The 14,668-nt window shown below is 50.0% G+C and overlaps 1 protein-coding gene across 2 annotated transcripts in view; it reads right to left on the reverse strand.

Annotated features, from left to right (window-relative positions):
• Nucleotides 1–14,668, reverse strand: part of LOC126048512 (calpain-5-like) — a 58,334-nt gene that overhangs the window by 25,854 nt on the left and 17,812 nt on the right. For both annotated transcript variants that reach the window (XM_049823667.1, XM_049823669.1), the window contains one exon: nucleotides 13,486–13,662. In XM_049823667.1, coding sequence (XP_049679624.1) covers nucleotides 13,486–13,647 — 162 coding nt within the window. In that variant the 5' untranslated portion in view covers nucleotides 13,648–13,662. The remainder of the gene's footprint in view (nucleotides 1–13,485; nucleotides 13,663–14,668) is intronic.

Genomic DNA, 14,668 nt, shown 5'->3' on the forward strand with positions numbered 1-14,668 from the left:
CACCACATCACCCTCCCAGCACCACGACTCCAAGAGAAGAGGGCAGCACACAAACCCACACACCCACACGCATCCTGGGAGCCTTTTGGGTTCAGGCATCAGCCATCACAGAACCAGCTCAAACTGCCCCGTGGCACCAGCGGCTTCAGCAAACAGTGAGTCCGTCCCATCCTTCATCTCATCCCAGCCAAATCCCGGGTCATGGCTGCTCCTAGTCTGGACACAGATGGCGAAGAGCAAGCAATAGGTAGGGAAAGACAGAGGGATCCTAACCACCATCAGAGATGATTTGTGCTCCCTAAAAGTGCCTGCTGAAATGACTGCTGAGCTCCAGGCAACAAAATAAAACTTAGAGAAAGCCTGTGTGGATAGTCCTATGGAAAGATATAGCCTGATAACACAGGGAGTGCCAAACTAGTGATTCAAAATTCTGGTAATTCATATACTACTTCCCACATTCTTCCGCCTGCAAGGGATGTGGGACAGAGGTGGAAATCAGAGCTAGGGCTGGGAGAGGATTTTAAGGTCCCTGTCGATGAAAGGCTGATTGCAGATGTACCAGGTCTGGCTTACGGGAGCCCAGAACAGGCCAATTTGCTCCCTCAGGCTTTGGGTTATTGAAGTCCATTAAGGAAAAAAAGACCCAATCAGTGCAATTATCTTGCATTTGGTGGTGTAATTTTGCTTCCCACCAAAAAGCATGTAGGCTTTTCCTCTGCTCTCCCCTTTACTACTTTTTCCCCCAACACACACAATTTCCTTCCAAATCCATTTAAACCAGAAAATATCACCCTCATCTCCTCCACCTAGCCCAATTCCACACAGGGTAGTAATGAGCAAATCACCTTCTAATAGGCTTTATAATTGGTGACTGTCTCATCATAAATGTTTCCCAGTGCAGATTGCTGAGCTTTAGATTCACTGGGGATCTGGATCGTATCAAGCCAGCTGTGGGGAGGGAAAAAGCTAAGGGGGAAAACAACCATGTGAGATACAACATCTGCTGCGTGCCAGGACCGTTTTTTGCTAATAAGATATTGCAAGGAGCAGACTAGTCTAATTGCATTGCAGAGCCTGGCTGTTTCAGGAACAACGCTTTCACTCAGACTTGCAAACTCAGCAAGATAATCTATTAGCGTGGCTGCGCTTCCCCTCTCCCGGGCAATGGGGAACCAAAAGGATCCTGTGTCATAAATATCACTCACACAGCCAAAAGAGCAAGAGGCGTCCAAGCACGTCGAGCAACGGTAACAGAGCTGGCACAAAGGTCCCTGCGCTGCCTTGCTGCACGTACCTGCACTGGGATGTGATTTTGCAAAAAAAGGCAATTAAAAAATTTGCAACAGGGAGGGGAAAAGGTGAGTTTAGAAAACCAAGGGTCTGTGTTTTCAGAGGGATTTTTACAGAATCATAGGATCATAGAGTCATAGAATGGATTGGGTTGGAAGGAACCTTTCAAGGTCATCCAGTCCAACCCCCCTGCCATGGGCAGGGACATCTTCAACCAGATCAGGTTGCTCAGAGCCCCGTCCAACCTGACCTTGAATGCTCCCAGGGATGGGGCATCGACCACCTCTCTGGGCAACCTGGGCCAGGGTTTCACCACCCTCAGTGTAAACCAATTCTTCCTTATATCTAGTCTGAATCTCCCCTCTTTCAGTTTAAAATCATTGCCCCTTGCCCTATTGCTACAGGCCCTATTAAAAATTACATCCTCAGTGACTCAGCTTCACACACATCAAAGGCTAGGTTTGGTTGGGAATATCTACACCCTATAAAACTGTTTGTGGGGGTTTGTACTGCCTCAGTCAGGCATCCCTAATGCTAATCCACCCAGAGTATCTTAATGTACACAATTTGTTTCTGTTATCAGCTCCCACACCACACAAAGGGCGTTGGACACGCCACCCACAGAAAACAGGACTTGCTTGTACAGGGAAGCATCAAAAAAATACACTCCCCACCAAACACATGACTCTGCTTGTGTACCTCAGCACAATGCCACGCAGTTTGTTTTGGCACCAGAAACAGTGGGGATGGTGGCAAACAAAATCTAAAGGTCAATTTGCAGGCTTAGCAGCCTTGACGGGTCTCTGCGGTTTTATCATCCAGGTATCCAAAGTACAAAGGCACTACAGAGGTCTCTGTTAAAGCAACGAGACGTGGAGAGACGCAACATGCTGTGAGAGCACCGTACCTCTCCAGGAGCAGACAGAGAGGGAGAAGGATGGGAAGGAGACTGGAACAAGCGCAGAGACCTCAGCCCCACCGTTCCCGTTCCACCTGCCTGTGCTCTCCAGGAATGGACTCTTGGAAAGCCTCACCATTACTCAACCCAGGACTTGTTCAGTCTCCACCCAGCCAAGACTGATGTAGAGGCCACCACAGCCTGGTTTTTAGCATCTCGACACATGCAGACGCAGCCCTCCCCAGATTGCCTCTCCCACAGCGAGTTCTTTTGCTGCGGCTGGTTGCAGAGCCGCTAAGAAAAAGTACTCCCTGGATCCTGACAGCCCTGAGATCTGCAGATCTCGGCACCGAAGCAGGAAAGTCTTCACACATCTTACTGACAAACTGGGGGGTGGGATGCTCAGAGCGGTGAGATGATGCACCCCAGGTTACCCCATCCAGAGGCAGAAGAGGTCCCTCTTGGTTTCAAGTCCCAGCCACCGCACAAGCTGTTGCTCCTTCATGGAAACGATGTCATCTGGCTCTTTTTCATGTTGCATTGCCTGAGCCAGCCTGACCCTGCTGAGTGCCCACAACTACAGTCTTGAGAAGTGAAGGAGAGGACGGTGAGCAAACACAGCAGCTCTCAGAAATGGCTCCACCTGGATCTCCTTCCCTTAAATCTTACTACATGTAGGCAGGGGCTCTAGGGAGCTACACTGGAGAGGTGGTGGAGGAGGAGAAACAAAAATAAGCTCCTATGGCCGGTTTAACTTTAACACCCTATGACAGATATACCCCTCTGATTCATCACAGTGCTGCAGGTCACCTTCTCCCAAGACCCGCCATCCTCCATCATATCCCAGTCTTGAGCTCTCCTACGGATCTCCTTTGACCAAGCTCCCTTGGGATGGTGCTAAGGACTTGCAGGGTGAGGACTTTGGCTTGAAACTATCTCCACCAGGTCCCAAACTTGTTCTTGGAGAGGTTCACAGTCACGTTGGTACAAGTGAGGGACCATGAACCACAGGCATGAGCCATGAGGATCTTCCACAACTTGCATCACTTTTGAGCCATCAGTCCCCACCCTGGAGGACATGGTGGTGGGGACCTGTTGGTGGGAAGGGAGGAACTTATTCAAGTAAGCCCTGCCGTGAGAAACCACAGTATTTTGGGAGGAATGGTCCAAAACCACCCACTCATCACAGAGCTATTGTGAAATCCTGGAGCAAGCTGATGTGGCCACAAGCTTGGCTGCACCATTTCTGCCTCCAAGTGACATAATTCAGGTTTGGCACTTGTACCTGCTGAACACTGCCCTGCCTGAATCCCAATTCCTGTGTCTCACTGAAAGCCAATCTTCTAAAACAGGACTGGGCATCTAAATCATGCAGGGGGTTTTTTAGTTTTGGGTTTGTGGGTGTTGGTTTGGTTTTTTTAATTATCCTAAAAGCCAAGTTATTGATGGGAAAAGAAAGAACCTGAAGCTGCAAAGGAAAATAATCCCCACCCTCCACTGTGCATATCTCAGATCAAAATCTCCTAACTACTTTTCTATGGGGATACCTCCCACACCCGCTTGAGCCATACTGTCCCAGGGTGAGGAACCACCCTTTGGTTTGTGATTGTGTCATATTTATAGCACAGAAGCACCTCAATCTAAGACTGGGACTTGACCCCACCACAGTCCAAATTAATCCCTGACTATGCAATGACAATGAAGAGGTTATCATGAGTTTAAGCCATTTAAAGAAATGACTTCCAGCCCACACCTATTCTGGTTATTCATATCCTGGGTGTAGCTTTACAGAGAAACCCGCTTTATGAGAAAACCACCCTCGAGGAATGTGAACTCATGAGCTTCTGTTAGCTGGGAGAAGGGACAAAAAGGGGCGTTATTTAGAGAAAATGATTCAATATTCAGCCACCAGGAAAAGGCTGAGCTCCTGCTACTGTTGAGAGAAGGAAGCGGAGAGGAACTTGGCAGCAGGGTTGGCCGTAAGCACCCAGCATTAGCTGGCACTGGCTGGCACCTCCAAGTGGGGGGTTCACCAAAAAGGATGAAGCCTGTATTTAACAACCAGTGGGGATCTTCCCATGAGGCCATGGGCTCAGGTCGTGGAACTGCAGGAGTTCCCAGAGACGTCAAACTCAAGCAAGCTTCATCTCTCCTTGGTAACATCACCTTCCCCTATGGTGATTTTCTCCTGACCTGCTCTACTTTCCCAGTAACACAGGCAATACGCAGCATTTCCAGATGAGACTTTGAAGCCTTCAGTTCATGCTCAGTTTGCTGCCAGTTTACCGAGAGACACAACAACGCAGGTACAGCAGCAGCAGCTCCAAGACAGGAACATGGACAAGCTCTCCCAGCAATAGGTAGCACAGGGTCACCACACAAACTCACTACATGGTTTACGTGGGCTGTATACAAGCTAAATATGTGTATGGTTAGACTTTTAGCCAGTTTCTCCAGTTATTAAGCACTCTGTTTAAGTTTTCCATCATTAATTCTTACATAACTCTTATCAGTGGTATTTGTATCAGACCGCAATCAAGCTTTAACCATCCAGGACCACTCTCCAGTAAGCTGGTTTGTCCACCCTTTTCCTTCCTGGAGGGGAATTGGGAGGAACGCATCACTGAGTGGGGATTTCTTTCCAAAGATCCAGAAATATCAAAGATGTGGGATGCTTTGTTTCGTCTCTGTGTGAACGCACAGGTCACCCCTCCCAAGCCGCAGTCTCTTGCCTTGTCGGTCAACACAGCTCCGGCTGGCCCCAGCTATCACCTGAAGGGGCCAGATGCTTCAGCTCGCCCTTGCTGACCTGATTTCTTCTTGTGAGATCTGAGCGAGACACCACCAGCTTCAAGGGGTAGAGAAGTGGTGCCAGCTTGTCCCTGCCCCACAGGGACTTGGAAGAGTGGCTGAAGCACTGAGCTCCTTTAGGGCACCTGAGAAGCCACGGCCAAAAAGGGGGTGAAGCCAGAGCATTTGGCAAAATTCTGTGGCAAACTCCTTGGCTGCACTTTCGGTGACGAAGGATAGTCTAAAAGGGACCTGTCGGTGGGTTTTCATAGAGATGAGCATCCAGATGAGGATGTGAAGGGGTCGCGGAGGTGCAGGCTTGGTCCTGGTGAGCTCAACTACCAAGTGCCTGTGCTCCAGGGCACTGCCAACACCTAAAGGCTTTGTCCTTTCTCAGGGATGCTTTTCATTCTCCTCCGCTTCTCCAGCTTCAAGACTGGCTTGTCCATAGAGGTCTCAGGGGCATAGCAGGGAGCTGAGCACCGGCTCCCTACAACCGCAAGTGGCAACTAGACAGCATGCACGTTGGGGATGGATGGCCATGAACACGGGTAGGAAGGTCAAGCAGGACAGCACCAGCCCAAGGAATTCATCCCCCCCATTGCACAGTGTTTCAGCAAGCACACACAGGTCTAAATGATTGCATTGGGCTAAGTGCCTTCACTTCGGACAAAAATTGCACCCTTCCCTGCACTGCACATTTCAGTCCGACTCATAAACAGGTTTTTAATCTTTTCAGGGCTTTGGGGCAGTATTTGCATAGTCTCTGTGTTAAATTATATATATCAGAGGAGAAACAGTGCCATTCCACTTAGTGTCAAACTGCATTGGGGTTTTATCTTAAAAAGGGACGACTTGGAGAATTTAATGCTCCGTACAAATAATTCAGATGGTGTCAGTTGTTTGGCAGCAAGGAAAGGACAAGCCCTTGCCCTGGGATGCTTACAAAGACAGATGCTAGCTGCATTTATTCATCCCCAGTCAACCCATCAATGCTTCTGGACTGGACAGGAGTCCAGGCTCTGCTGAGAGAGGAAAGAAGGAAAGATGATGGAGAGAGGGTTTGTACCTGTTTCTTTGCAGTTTTAGGTACCCCTCTGCCCTGACCTCATAAGCGTTACAGGGTTACCATGTATTTAAAGGGAACAGAAATGCAGCAGCAAGCGAGTGTGCATGCAAGATCCAAGCACACTGAAGCTAAGCCAATTCACACCAAAAAAAAAGCAAATCCTGAGGCAGGGACTGGTCTTTAGAACAAGTGATCCAGAGCCACGGTGGATCTTCCTCTCCTGAAAAAAACCTGGATGGTGCTTAGAGGAAGCAGGTCAAGTTTAGTTCAATGGGGAGTTAATTCAAAGAAGTGCCATGACCTCTTGTTACACAGAATTCAGCCGACACATCGACAATGGTTTCCTATGGCTTTGAATTCGCCAGACCAAGGAAACGGCTCCTTTTCTGCTCTAACGACAGGGCCAGCATGGCTCCAGCTGTCATCCTCCCACCAATGCTTCCTCCTATTTGTTTCCTTCTTTAACCACCTCTTGCAGCAGCTGAACTCAGCCCTCGGTTTTACCACACCTAACGTTTTATTTTTCTTCTGCAAGAGGCAGCGCCGTGCCTAATGGAGTCTTTGCAAGGGCTTTGGCGAAAGGCACTTGTTCCAACAGGACCAAGCCTGACCTTCACACAGGCAAATCACCACAAAATCCCATCCTCTCCGGGGGTCAAAAATTAGAGCTCACAGGCATTGCAGCACCTCCCAGCTTGCACCAAGATTAAAAACGTGGGTTGATCCAGGGCATAACTAGCTCTGTACCTGCTCCGCAGGCTGAATGTGCCCCTCCGGCACCCAAGAGCCAAATCTGGGAGGATTTGCACCGTTCCCTCCCATGGAGCTCAGAGGGCAGCGGATGCCCAGGGCTCCTTTCTGCGACAACCTCTGCTACCGTTATGCTTTTCCCCATTACCAATACAATAATTTCTAGACACTGATGTGCAGTTGCATTAAGAAGCAGGCGATGAGTCTAATCCACTGATTTTACTGCTGCTTTTGCATTTAAGGCCGTGTCCTTCTGATGCCAAGGACAGAGCAGACTGGCTGGATAATTTCTTATCAAAGGCTGCAGTGAGCCATACTCACACCGGGCAGCTTGTCACTCCCTATCCTCTTTGGGGGGAAGGGGGAGAGTGTGTTTGCCTGAGACCATGGGCCCTGGGAGGATCTGGCGAGATCTGCTGGAATGCTGCCGGGGTCACCATCACACTTAATGGGAGGAGAGACATTTTAAAATGAGCATAAATAATAACAAAAATTCTCTTGTCCATCCTTGAGGAGAAGGGACAGGGGGAGCCTGTGAATGGCTTAAAAATGTAAGAACAAGGTCAATTCAGAGATTGCATTAAATGGTGACCAAATCCTTTCCTGGCAAGGAGCGACCAGACTGGCAGTCAGCTCCAGGCTTTACTGAGAAAGGCAGATAAATTAACAGGCGAGTGTCTCATAAATCCCTAAGCTGAGAAACGCAAAGGTCTGGAAGGACTCCGACTCCCATGATGGATCACAGACAGACGACGGACTCTGCTCGGTGGAGACGAGCCTTCAGTCCATCCAGCAGCACAGAGGAGCCACAGCATCAGTGCTAACCACGAGCATCCTTCGGGCAGGACCAAAACTGAATGAGACAGGCCAGAAAGCTGAGCAAAGACATCCCTGGAGCGTGGGTGCCAGAGGTTAGTATTTCTGGCAGAGGATGGTCCAGGTGGGGCACCAGAAGGTTATTATTGCTCCCAATGACCATTACCATTTTAATTGCCTCTGAGCGCTTGCTTCAGGTGAGCTCTCAGAGCAAGGAACTGCAAGAACTTAACCTCTGTCTTCCCCATTATCTTCACCCTTGTGTTTTTGCCAGCTTCTCAGCCTGCGCTATACACTGGGGAAAAGACCTTTTAATGCAGAAACTTGAGGGCAGGCAAGTGCCGGTCCTGCTTTTAGTGAATTAGTTCATTGACTCCTTTCCCCTTCCAGGAAAACCCTGTGGGGATTGATTGTATAACCCTCATTCAGCAAGCAAAAGGAGCTAAGTGCTTAATAACACAAGGAAAAGGGGATCTGAAATATGCTCTCCCATCCTGCAACATCTCCTCATCCTCCAAACACAATAGCATCAAATTCGGGAGACAAAGGGTATAATGGACAAAACCCCTATACACAAGTCAAGTTAGATATATGTCAGGCCAATAAGGAAGCGGCTACTGAAAAATGGTATTTTCTCAGTTTCTAAAACAAGATTCCTCTTGTCTGGCTGGAAAAAAAAAACAGGGCTGTGAATGAGACCATATCTCTCCAGTGCCACAGTAGGGCTGAAAATGCCACGGCCCTACTGCCCTAAGACCTCCCGCTTCCCACAACCCTTCCCAAAACACCTGGCCTCTCTGTCTCCCCCCAAACTACTCTGACTGTCTGACTTTCCCCTCCAAATGACATTGCCTCTGCACCCAGATAAAATAATATTACCATTTAGCAAGAATTTACCTTTGTGCTGTTTAATCAGTGACAAATTCCCTTGACAATTCCTGCAGAGAAAACCCGGCGCTTGCGAGCAAACGCTGGAGAGATATAAAATTACTGAGAAACAGGGTTGGAGGGCAAAACTCTTCCCCTGGAGACGGGAGGGTGTAGTCTTCATCCAAGAGAGTTTCTCTGGTGGTTGCAGCCAGCCAGGCTTGAACTCACAGTGCAGAGGTGCAGCTCAGGTTCAACCATCTCCGCACGTCACCTTGAGCCACCCAGCCACTGTGACAACAGCCTGCTTGGAAACCCTCGTGCTTTGTCACAGCCTCTCTCCTTCCACCACCTTTGGTGCAGCTCGGCATTGAGTTGCCACCATGTCCCCTCCCAAGCATCTTTGAGATCTCCTGTCCCAACCACTCTGCATTTTAGGGAAGACCATGAGGTGCTTTTGCAAGGTCCTGCGACACACTCCTGCCTCCCAGGAGTGGTTCACGTCGTTCAACATCACATCTGTGCACGGCGTCAGCTTCCCACCAGGCTTCATTTGCTTCCCACAAGATCACAGTGATGCCCAAATTTGTCCTGGCTAGCGACCAGTCTCTGCAGCAGGTCAGCGCTTGGCGGACTGAACCTGAACCACGTGGCCCTCCTGGCTGCAGAGAGAAAGCAAGCCCTTGCTAAGGGGTACTAACGACCCTAATTTAACCGTGTTCCAATCCCGTGGCATCACTGGAAGCAGCCCGTACCCAAGAAGAGAGTTTGGGACAGTGATGATTAGAAGGGATGAACTGTTTTCCCACGGGGTAGATGAGCTTCTTCCACCCTGGGCCATCACTGTTTTTCTCCCACAGGATCAACAGACACAGATCCCCCCTTAATTCTGCCTCTCAGCCTGCATCTCATCCATCCCCTTCCCTTCTCCTCAGTACCACCCTTCCCCATTTACCTAGCTCCCAAAAGCCCAGACCAGCTCACCAATGCACAGACTAAAACTCCTGCTCCCGTGCTGCCCTGCCAGCATTCCCGTCTCAAACAGGGAGGGCGAAACCCAGAGCTTAAGGATCAGGCTAAGACCTTCTCTACGGGTGGTACTACTTGAAAACAGAGATATCCCTCGCCTTCATATGCTAGCAGGCGGAGTGCAAGGGAAAAGGAGTTTCAAGCAAGGAACTAGGATTTGGGCTTAGCACAAAACGCTAGGTTTAATTTCTAATGCAATAGCCAAGTGCTGCTGCCAGAAAGAGCCACCGATGCTGCCCTAGCCAGCTCCAAAATCTGCTTTGGCTCAGCAATGACCAGCCAGTCTCATTTTTAAGTGGATTCACTAAAACAAAGATCTTCGGGACCCCCTTCCATGCTCAGGCTGATGCTACGGCTTCCCTCCCTCCGATACACTTGAGCAATTAGCTTTCTGGCTTGACCGTGCTGCATCACGAAGACTTTTGGCAAACGACCGCCAAAGCCAAAGCCTGATTAGAGAGCTCAAACAGCTGCTCCCTCTGCAAAGATCTGGCATCCAGAGCAGGGCTTGAGGCCAGGGGAAAGCAGGGAGGAAGGGAGGGAGGGAGGGAGGACACCCCGCTGGAAAGAATAAGGTTGAGCCCGTTCCAGGAAACGCTGCAACGCCAGATGCAGGGGGAAGTTGAAGCAAACCAGCCTGACCTGGGAAGGGTTATTCATGGGCTGTTCCAGCGAAACCCGTCAGTCTTGTCTTTTTCCCCTTGCCCAGAAAAACCTCAAGCAAGAGGGAGAGAACTGCAAAGATTGCCTTTTTTTTTTTTTTTTTTTTTTTTTGCCAAAGCAACCTCAGGCTTTGGGAGCCCATGGAGGAGCATAAAGGATGAGGGCAGGTTCTGGTGGGGAAGGAACGGATGCCCACTGTACTAGTGCCATGTAAATACATGGGAATGAGATCCTGCCTCCTCCAAACCTCATTCCCACCACCCCAGTGAGTTTACTATGGTGACTTTTCACATACCAGTGCTTCACCTGAAAAAGTTAGCTCCTATGTATCACTTCTCTGCATAGACCAGAAGTGACAGCCTTTCTGAGAAAGCAAACAGTTGTTTTTAATTGCTTCCCCTCTCCACCCTCTCTGCTCTCACAGCAAGGCTTGAGGCATGATGAGCTCTTGCACTTTATCATGCAGTTTCAGCTGAAACTCTCCAAAACAAACCATGGCTGTGGCCCCGAGAGATAACAGAGGTGTGTACACACCATCCCCTCCCTGCAGATAGCAGCCCTGGGAACTGACAGACTCCATTTCTGGGTCAGGAAGTCCTAAAAACAGCACTTGCCAAAAGTTGGAAGTATCACTGTTTTTTTTTTTCTAAACAAGAATAAAATGTGATTGCCTTAAGGAAAGATTTGCTGATTGTAATAGAAAGAGGACGCTGCAGGGATTTAGTGTGGCTTAATAACTGTACTGTGCAATTACCACACAAGCAGAGCAGTTGATTTGAACTTTGTGGACATTTTGGACCCTAGTGAATACTGCATTAAATTGGAGAAGCCGATGATGTTTCCCAGCTCTCTTGCAGACAGCAAAGTGGTGAGATATATATCAAGATTTCTAACACTCAGATGTACCACATTTGCTTTCTTGCAGAAGATGCTGGGACATTTTGCTGGGGTGTCTCCCTTAGAGAACTGGTGTGAATTCAGGCAGGATTGGGTCCAGCAACTAAAAATGTCACTGTGCATTGGCTGGCTGGCACAAAGCAGTTCTTCACCCCTTGAAATTCAGTCACTTTCGCCAAAATGGACAACTGAAAGGAAAGAACCTTGAGAAGCCCTTTAGGTAAAGATGCCTCTGGAAACTTCAGCAGTAACCAGGGCACATGTGAGCTCAAATTCTTATTTTATGGTAATTTGGTGATCAAGGCAGCTAGACCGGTCTGATCAGATGATCCTACTGGACAGTGGCATCAAGGAGACAGCTATTGCTCAGCACAGACTCCTGGTGACGAAATTGATGGCAAAGTTCCCTTCACCTAGTGCAGAAGCAGCGAAAGAGGGACCATCTCCACCTCCAGTTAAGTGCACAGGACCTTGCTTGCATGCAGGACCCACTTCCAGCACCCACTCCCACTGCCAGCCCATGCCAGAAGGAGCCTCTGTTCAAACCGCAGAGCTGGCTGGTTGGAAAAAGCTTGAATTCACCCCATGTTTCAGCAGGGATGGGCTTGGACCTAGCTGAACATGTCACCACACAGGTGAAGACCAGGAGGTCCAGAAACCTTTCTTAGAAAGGCCTCATGGTCTCTGGAGCAGGGCAGCAACAGGATGATGCCTTGCTGGCTGACCTCAGGTCTTCCTCAGCAAGAGTTGATGCTACATGCCTGAACACCAAGGACTGCATGTGAGCTGAAAGCCAGAAAAGCAGATGGAGTCGAGGTGGGTCACGCATTCAGAAAAGGTCTCCCTCCTCCCTGAAAGGAAGCACTGACAAGTCTATGCGTGATAAAGTCTGAATAACCAGAATCATTTGTGACCCATGCAGCAAGCTCTGAGATGTAAACGCTCAGCAGAAGACAAGCAAACTTTGCCCCTCTACAGCTGCATCCAACCCTCTGCCGTTAGACGTGGGGCTGAATTAATGTATGTCTCTGAATGCAAAACAGCGAGGGGGTGTCAAATACGTCGTTACCCTTTAATCCCAAAGAAAGTTGTTTAGAAAGTCTTGGGCATCACCTATATGTGGGACGTGCAAGGGGTTCTCATGTCCTCCACAATGAGCCCAAACCATGGTGAGCCCTGTCTTCAGAAGGCAGCTGTGCGCAGAGCATCCTTCGACTCTAACGGAGAAGGGGAAAAAGCTAAAATGCATGCAGAGCCTTGCACAAACCCCACGTCCAACCAGAGCTGGCATGGAAAAGCCCAAGGCAGGGCAGAGGGAAGTCAGACCTCCTCCCACGAGGAGCACGGTGGGATAATGGGGGGCTCAGCCCCTCCTGCCACAAAGAAAGAATCAGTTCAGCTCCATTCCTCCCTTCACACAAAGCCTTTTTGTCCACCCCCTCCAGACTGCCCTCACCCAGACAGATGCAGCACTGTCTCGCGAAAGGCCAGCTGATTTTCTGGGCTGCTATCAGGGTCAAGAAGGACAACGGCAGCTCAGGCGACCCTGCCACGCTGAAATGCCACCGAGCTGCGTACGAAAGAGCGCAGGCTGGGCAGCGAGGGCTGCTCTTCCCCGCCGGCAAGGAAGGAGACCCAGGTGTGTTAGATGCTGTAATATTACCTCTACCCAATTATCACTGCTCCCTGGGATGCCTTGTATTTCATGGCAGTCGGAGAAGCAGCCTCGTGGTCAAACCCAAGCAGATGGCCACACCAGGGCATACAAATTCCCCAAGACGTAGTGCCCTCAGGCCCTGATGTGCATCTCTTGGGCAGGCATGGAGGACAGCAGAAGGGGGACAGGCAGCACGGGGGACAGGCGATGTTACCCCCAGTCTCCCACAGCCTGCCTCCATGCTAGACACAGCAGCGTGGAGGACACGCAGAGTGCTTTTTGCAGAGGACAGGCAGAGGACACCAGTTTTGAACAGGAGAGGAAGGATGGGTTAGACCACCTACCTCCCAAAGACCCCAAATCCTACCCAAATCTTATCATCTTTTTCCTTTCCAAATGGACCACCAAGAGTATTCAGAGATAACACTCTGCCTTTCTGGACCCACCAGGCTTAACAAGAGCACCCAACACCAACCCGGCTGCAAACCACCTCTCTGGTTTATGCATGGGGAAACTGAGTCACAGAGAAGTCCCCTTTGCTCTCGGGCCTCATGGGGGGCAGAACAAGGTGCAGCAGACCTCCCCGGCATCCCAGAGGTTCACGATGCCGAACCTGGGCAAATAAACCCTGCTGGCGAGAGGAGATGTCAGCTGGGGCTTAGCACCCTGGGTGAAGGACGTGCTGTGCATTTTTGGGGACGCCTGAGAGCAGAGTCGGCGTAAAGCAGTGTCGAGGTACAAGGGGACAGGCTCACTTACTTTCGGCCGCTTCCACTGGATGCCCTGGATCCTTGACTTGTAGAAGAGCGAGTCGTCGTTGGCAGGGAAAAGCGGGTCCTCAAAGAGCTGCTTCCGCCGTTGACACTCCTTCTTCAGGGAGGCGTAGCGCTGGTTCTCGTATGGCTTCACCGAGGAAAACATCCTTCCCCGCTGGCCCTGGGAGGACAGGCAGAGTGGGAGTGAGATGGGGCAGGGTCTGGCCAGGGACACTCAATCCTCCACTGCAGCATCTGAGTGGCAGGACCAAGACGTTGTGGCTGGAGATAACCACGCAGCCCCTGCCTTTCCCCAGATCTGGTTGCATCGCTAAGACCCCACATTTATAGTCCAATGAAGCACCTCTGGCTCACTCCAGGAGGTATCGGCGTGCTCCATCACCAATTTAAACAGGCAGGGAAAATCCTGCACCCAAATGAGGAGGGGCAGATGATTCCTCTAAGCCCTCTGCGTGTACCTTGCTGATCCCCTGGACACAGGACTCCCATTTAGCCCCCCAAGCTGGCCAAATGCCACCAAAACAGGCACAGTAGATGATAACTGGTGTCCTGCCTCTTAGGGAACTTGTAACTCATTTGGGAAAAACACAGCCCTCGGAGGCAAAGGAGGAGACGACATTCCCTGCAAGACAGGTGTCCCCAGGTTTTATGGGGGCTGAGCCCTACCCAGAGCACCCCCACCATGCAGCCTTAAATCACGGCCATACATTTCATGATTTCATCAGAGACTCCAGTTTCTCAGTAGACTTTATCAGATCTCTTTTTAATTAAAAAAAGACTTCCTGGCAGACCGCCATGTGTTTCTGGATTAATTATTCTGTCTTGACAAGCATCTAGCTTCCAGGGCAGAGACGTGAATTTAGAAATCCAGAAGACAGAAGGAAACCGTTGCCCAAATGCTCCTCAAAGGTAGAGCAGCACCTCTCCATCACCACTCTATCACCCCTGTCGTTTGGGCAGTGGGTACCAACCCCTTTGCTCAGGTCCTCATCCCTCCGCCCCACAGGTCGAGTCACTTTGTCCCCACAACAAGCACAAGGAGAGGGGGGTGCTCTACGTTATTCCCCTCTACTAAATCACAGACCTCCTTCCAAAGCTCCTTCCCTAAAGTTTCTCTGTATTTTTTTATAACAGCCATGTAGAACCCTTCTCTCTCCCCAAAATGG

The sequence above is a fragment of the Accipiter gentilis genome, chromosome 19 (assembly GCF_929443795.1).
Source record: "Accipiter gentilis chromosome 19, bAccGen1.1, whole genome shotgun sequence".
NCBI lineage: Eukaryota > Metazoa > Chordata > Aves > Accipitriformes > Accipitridae > Astur > Astur gentilis.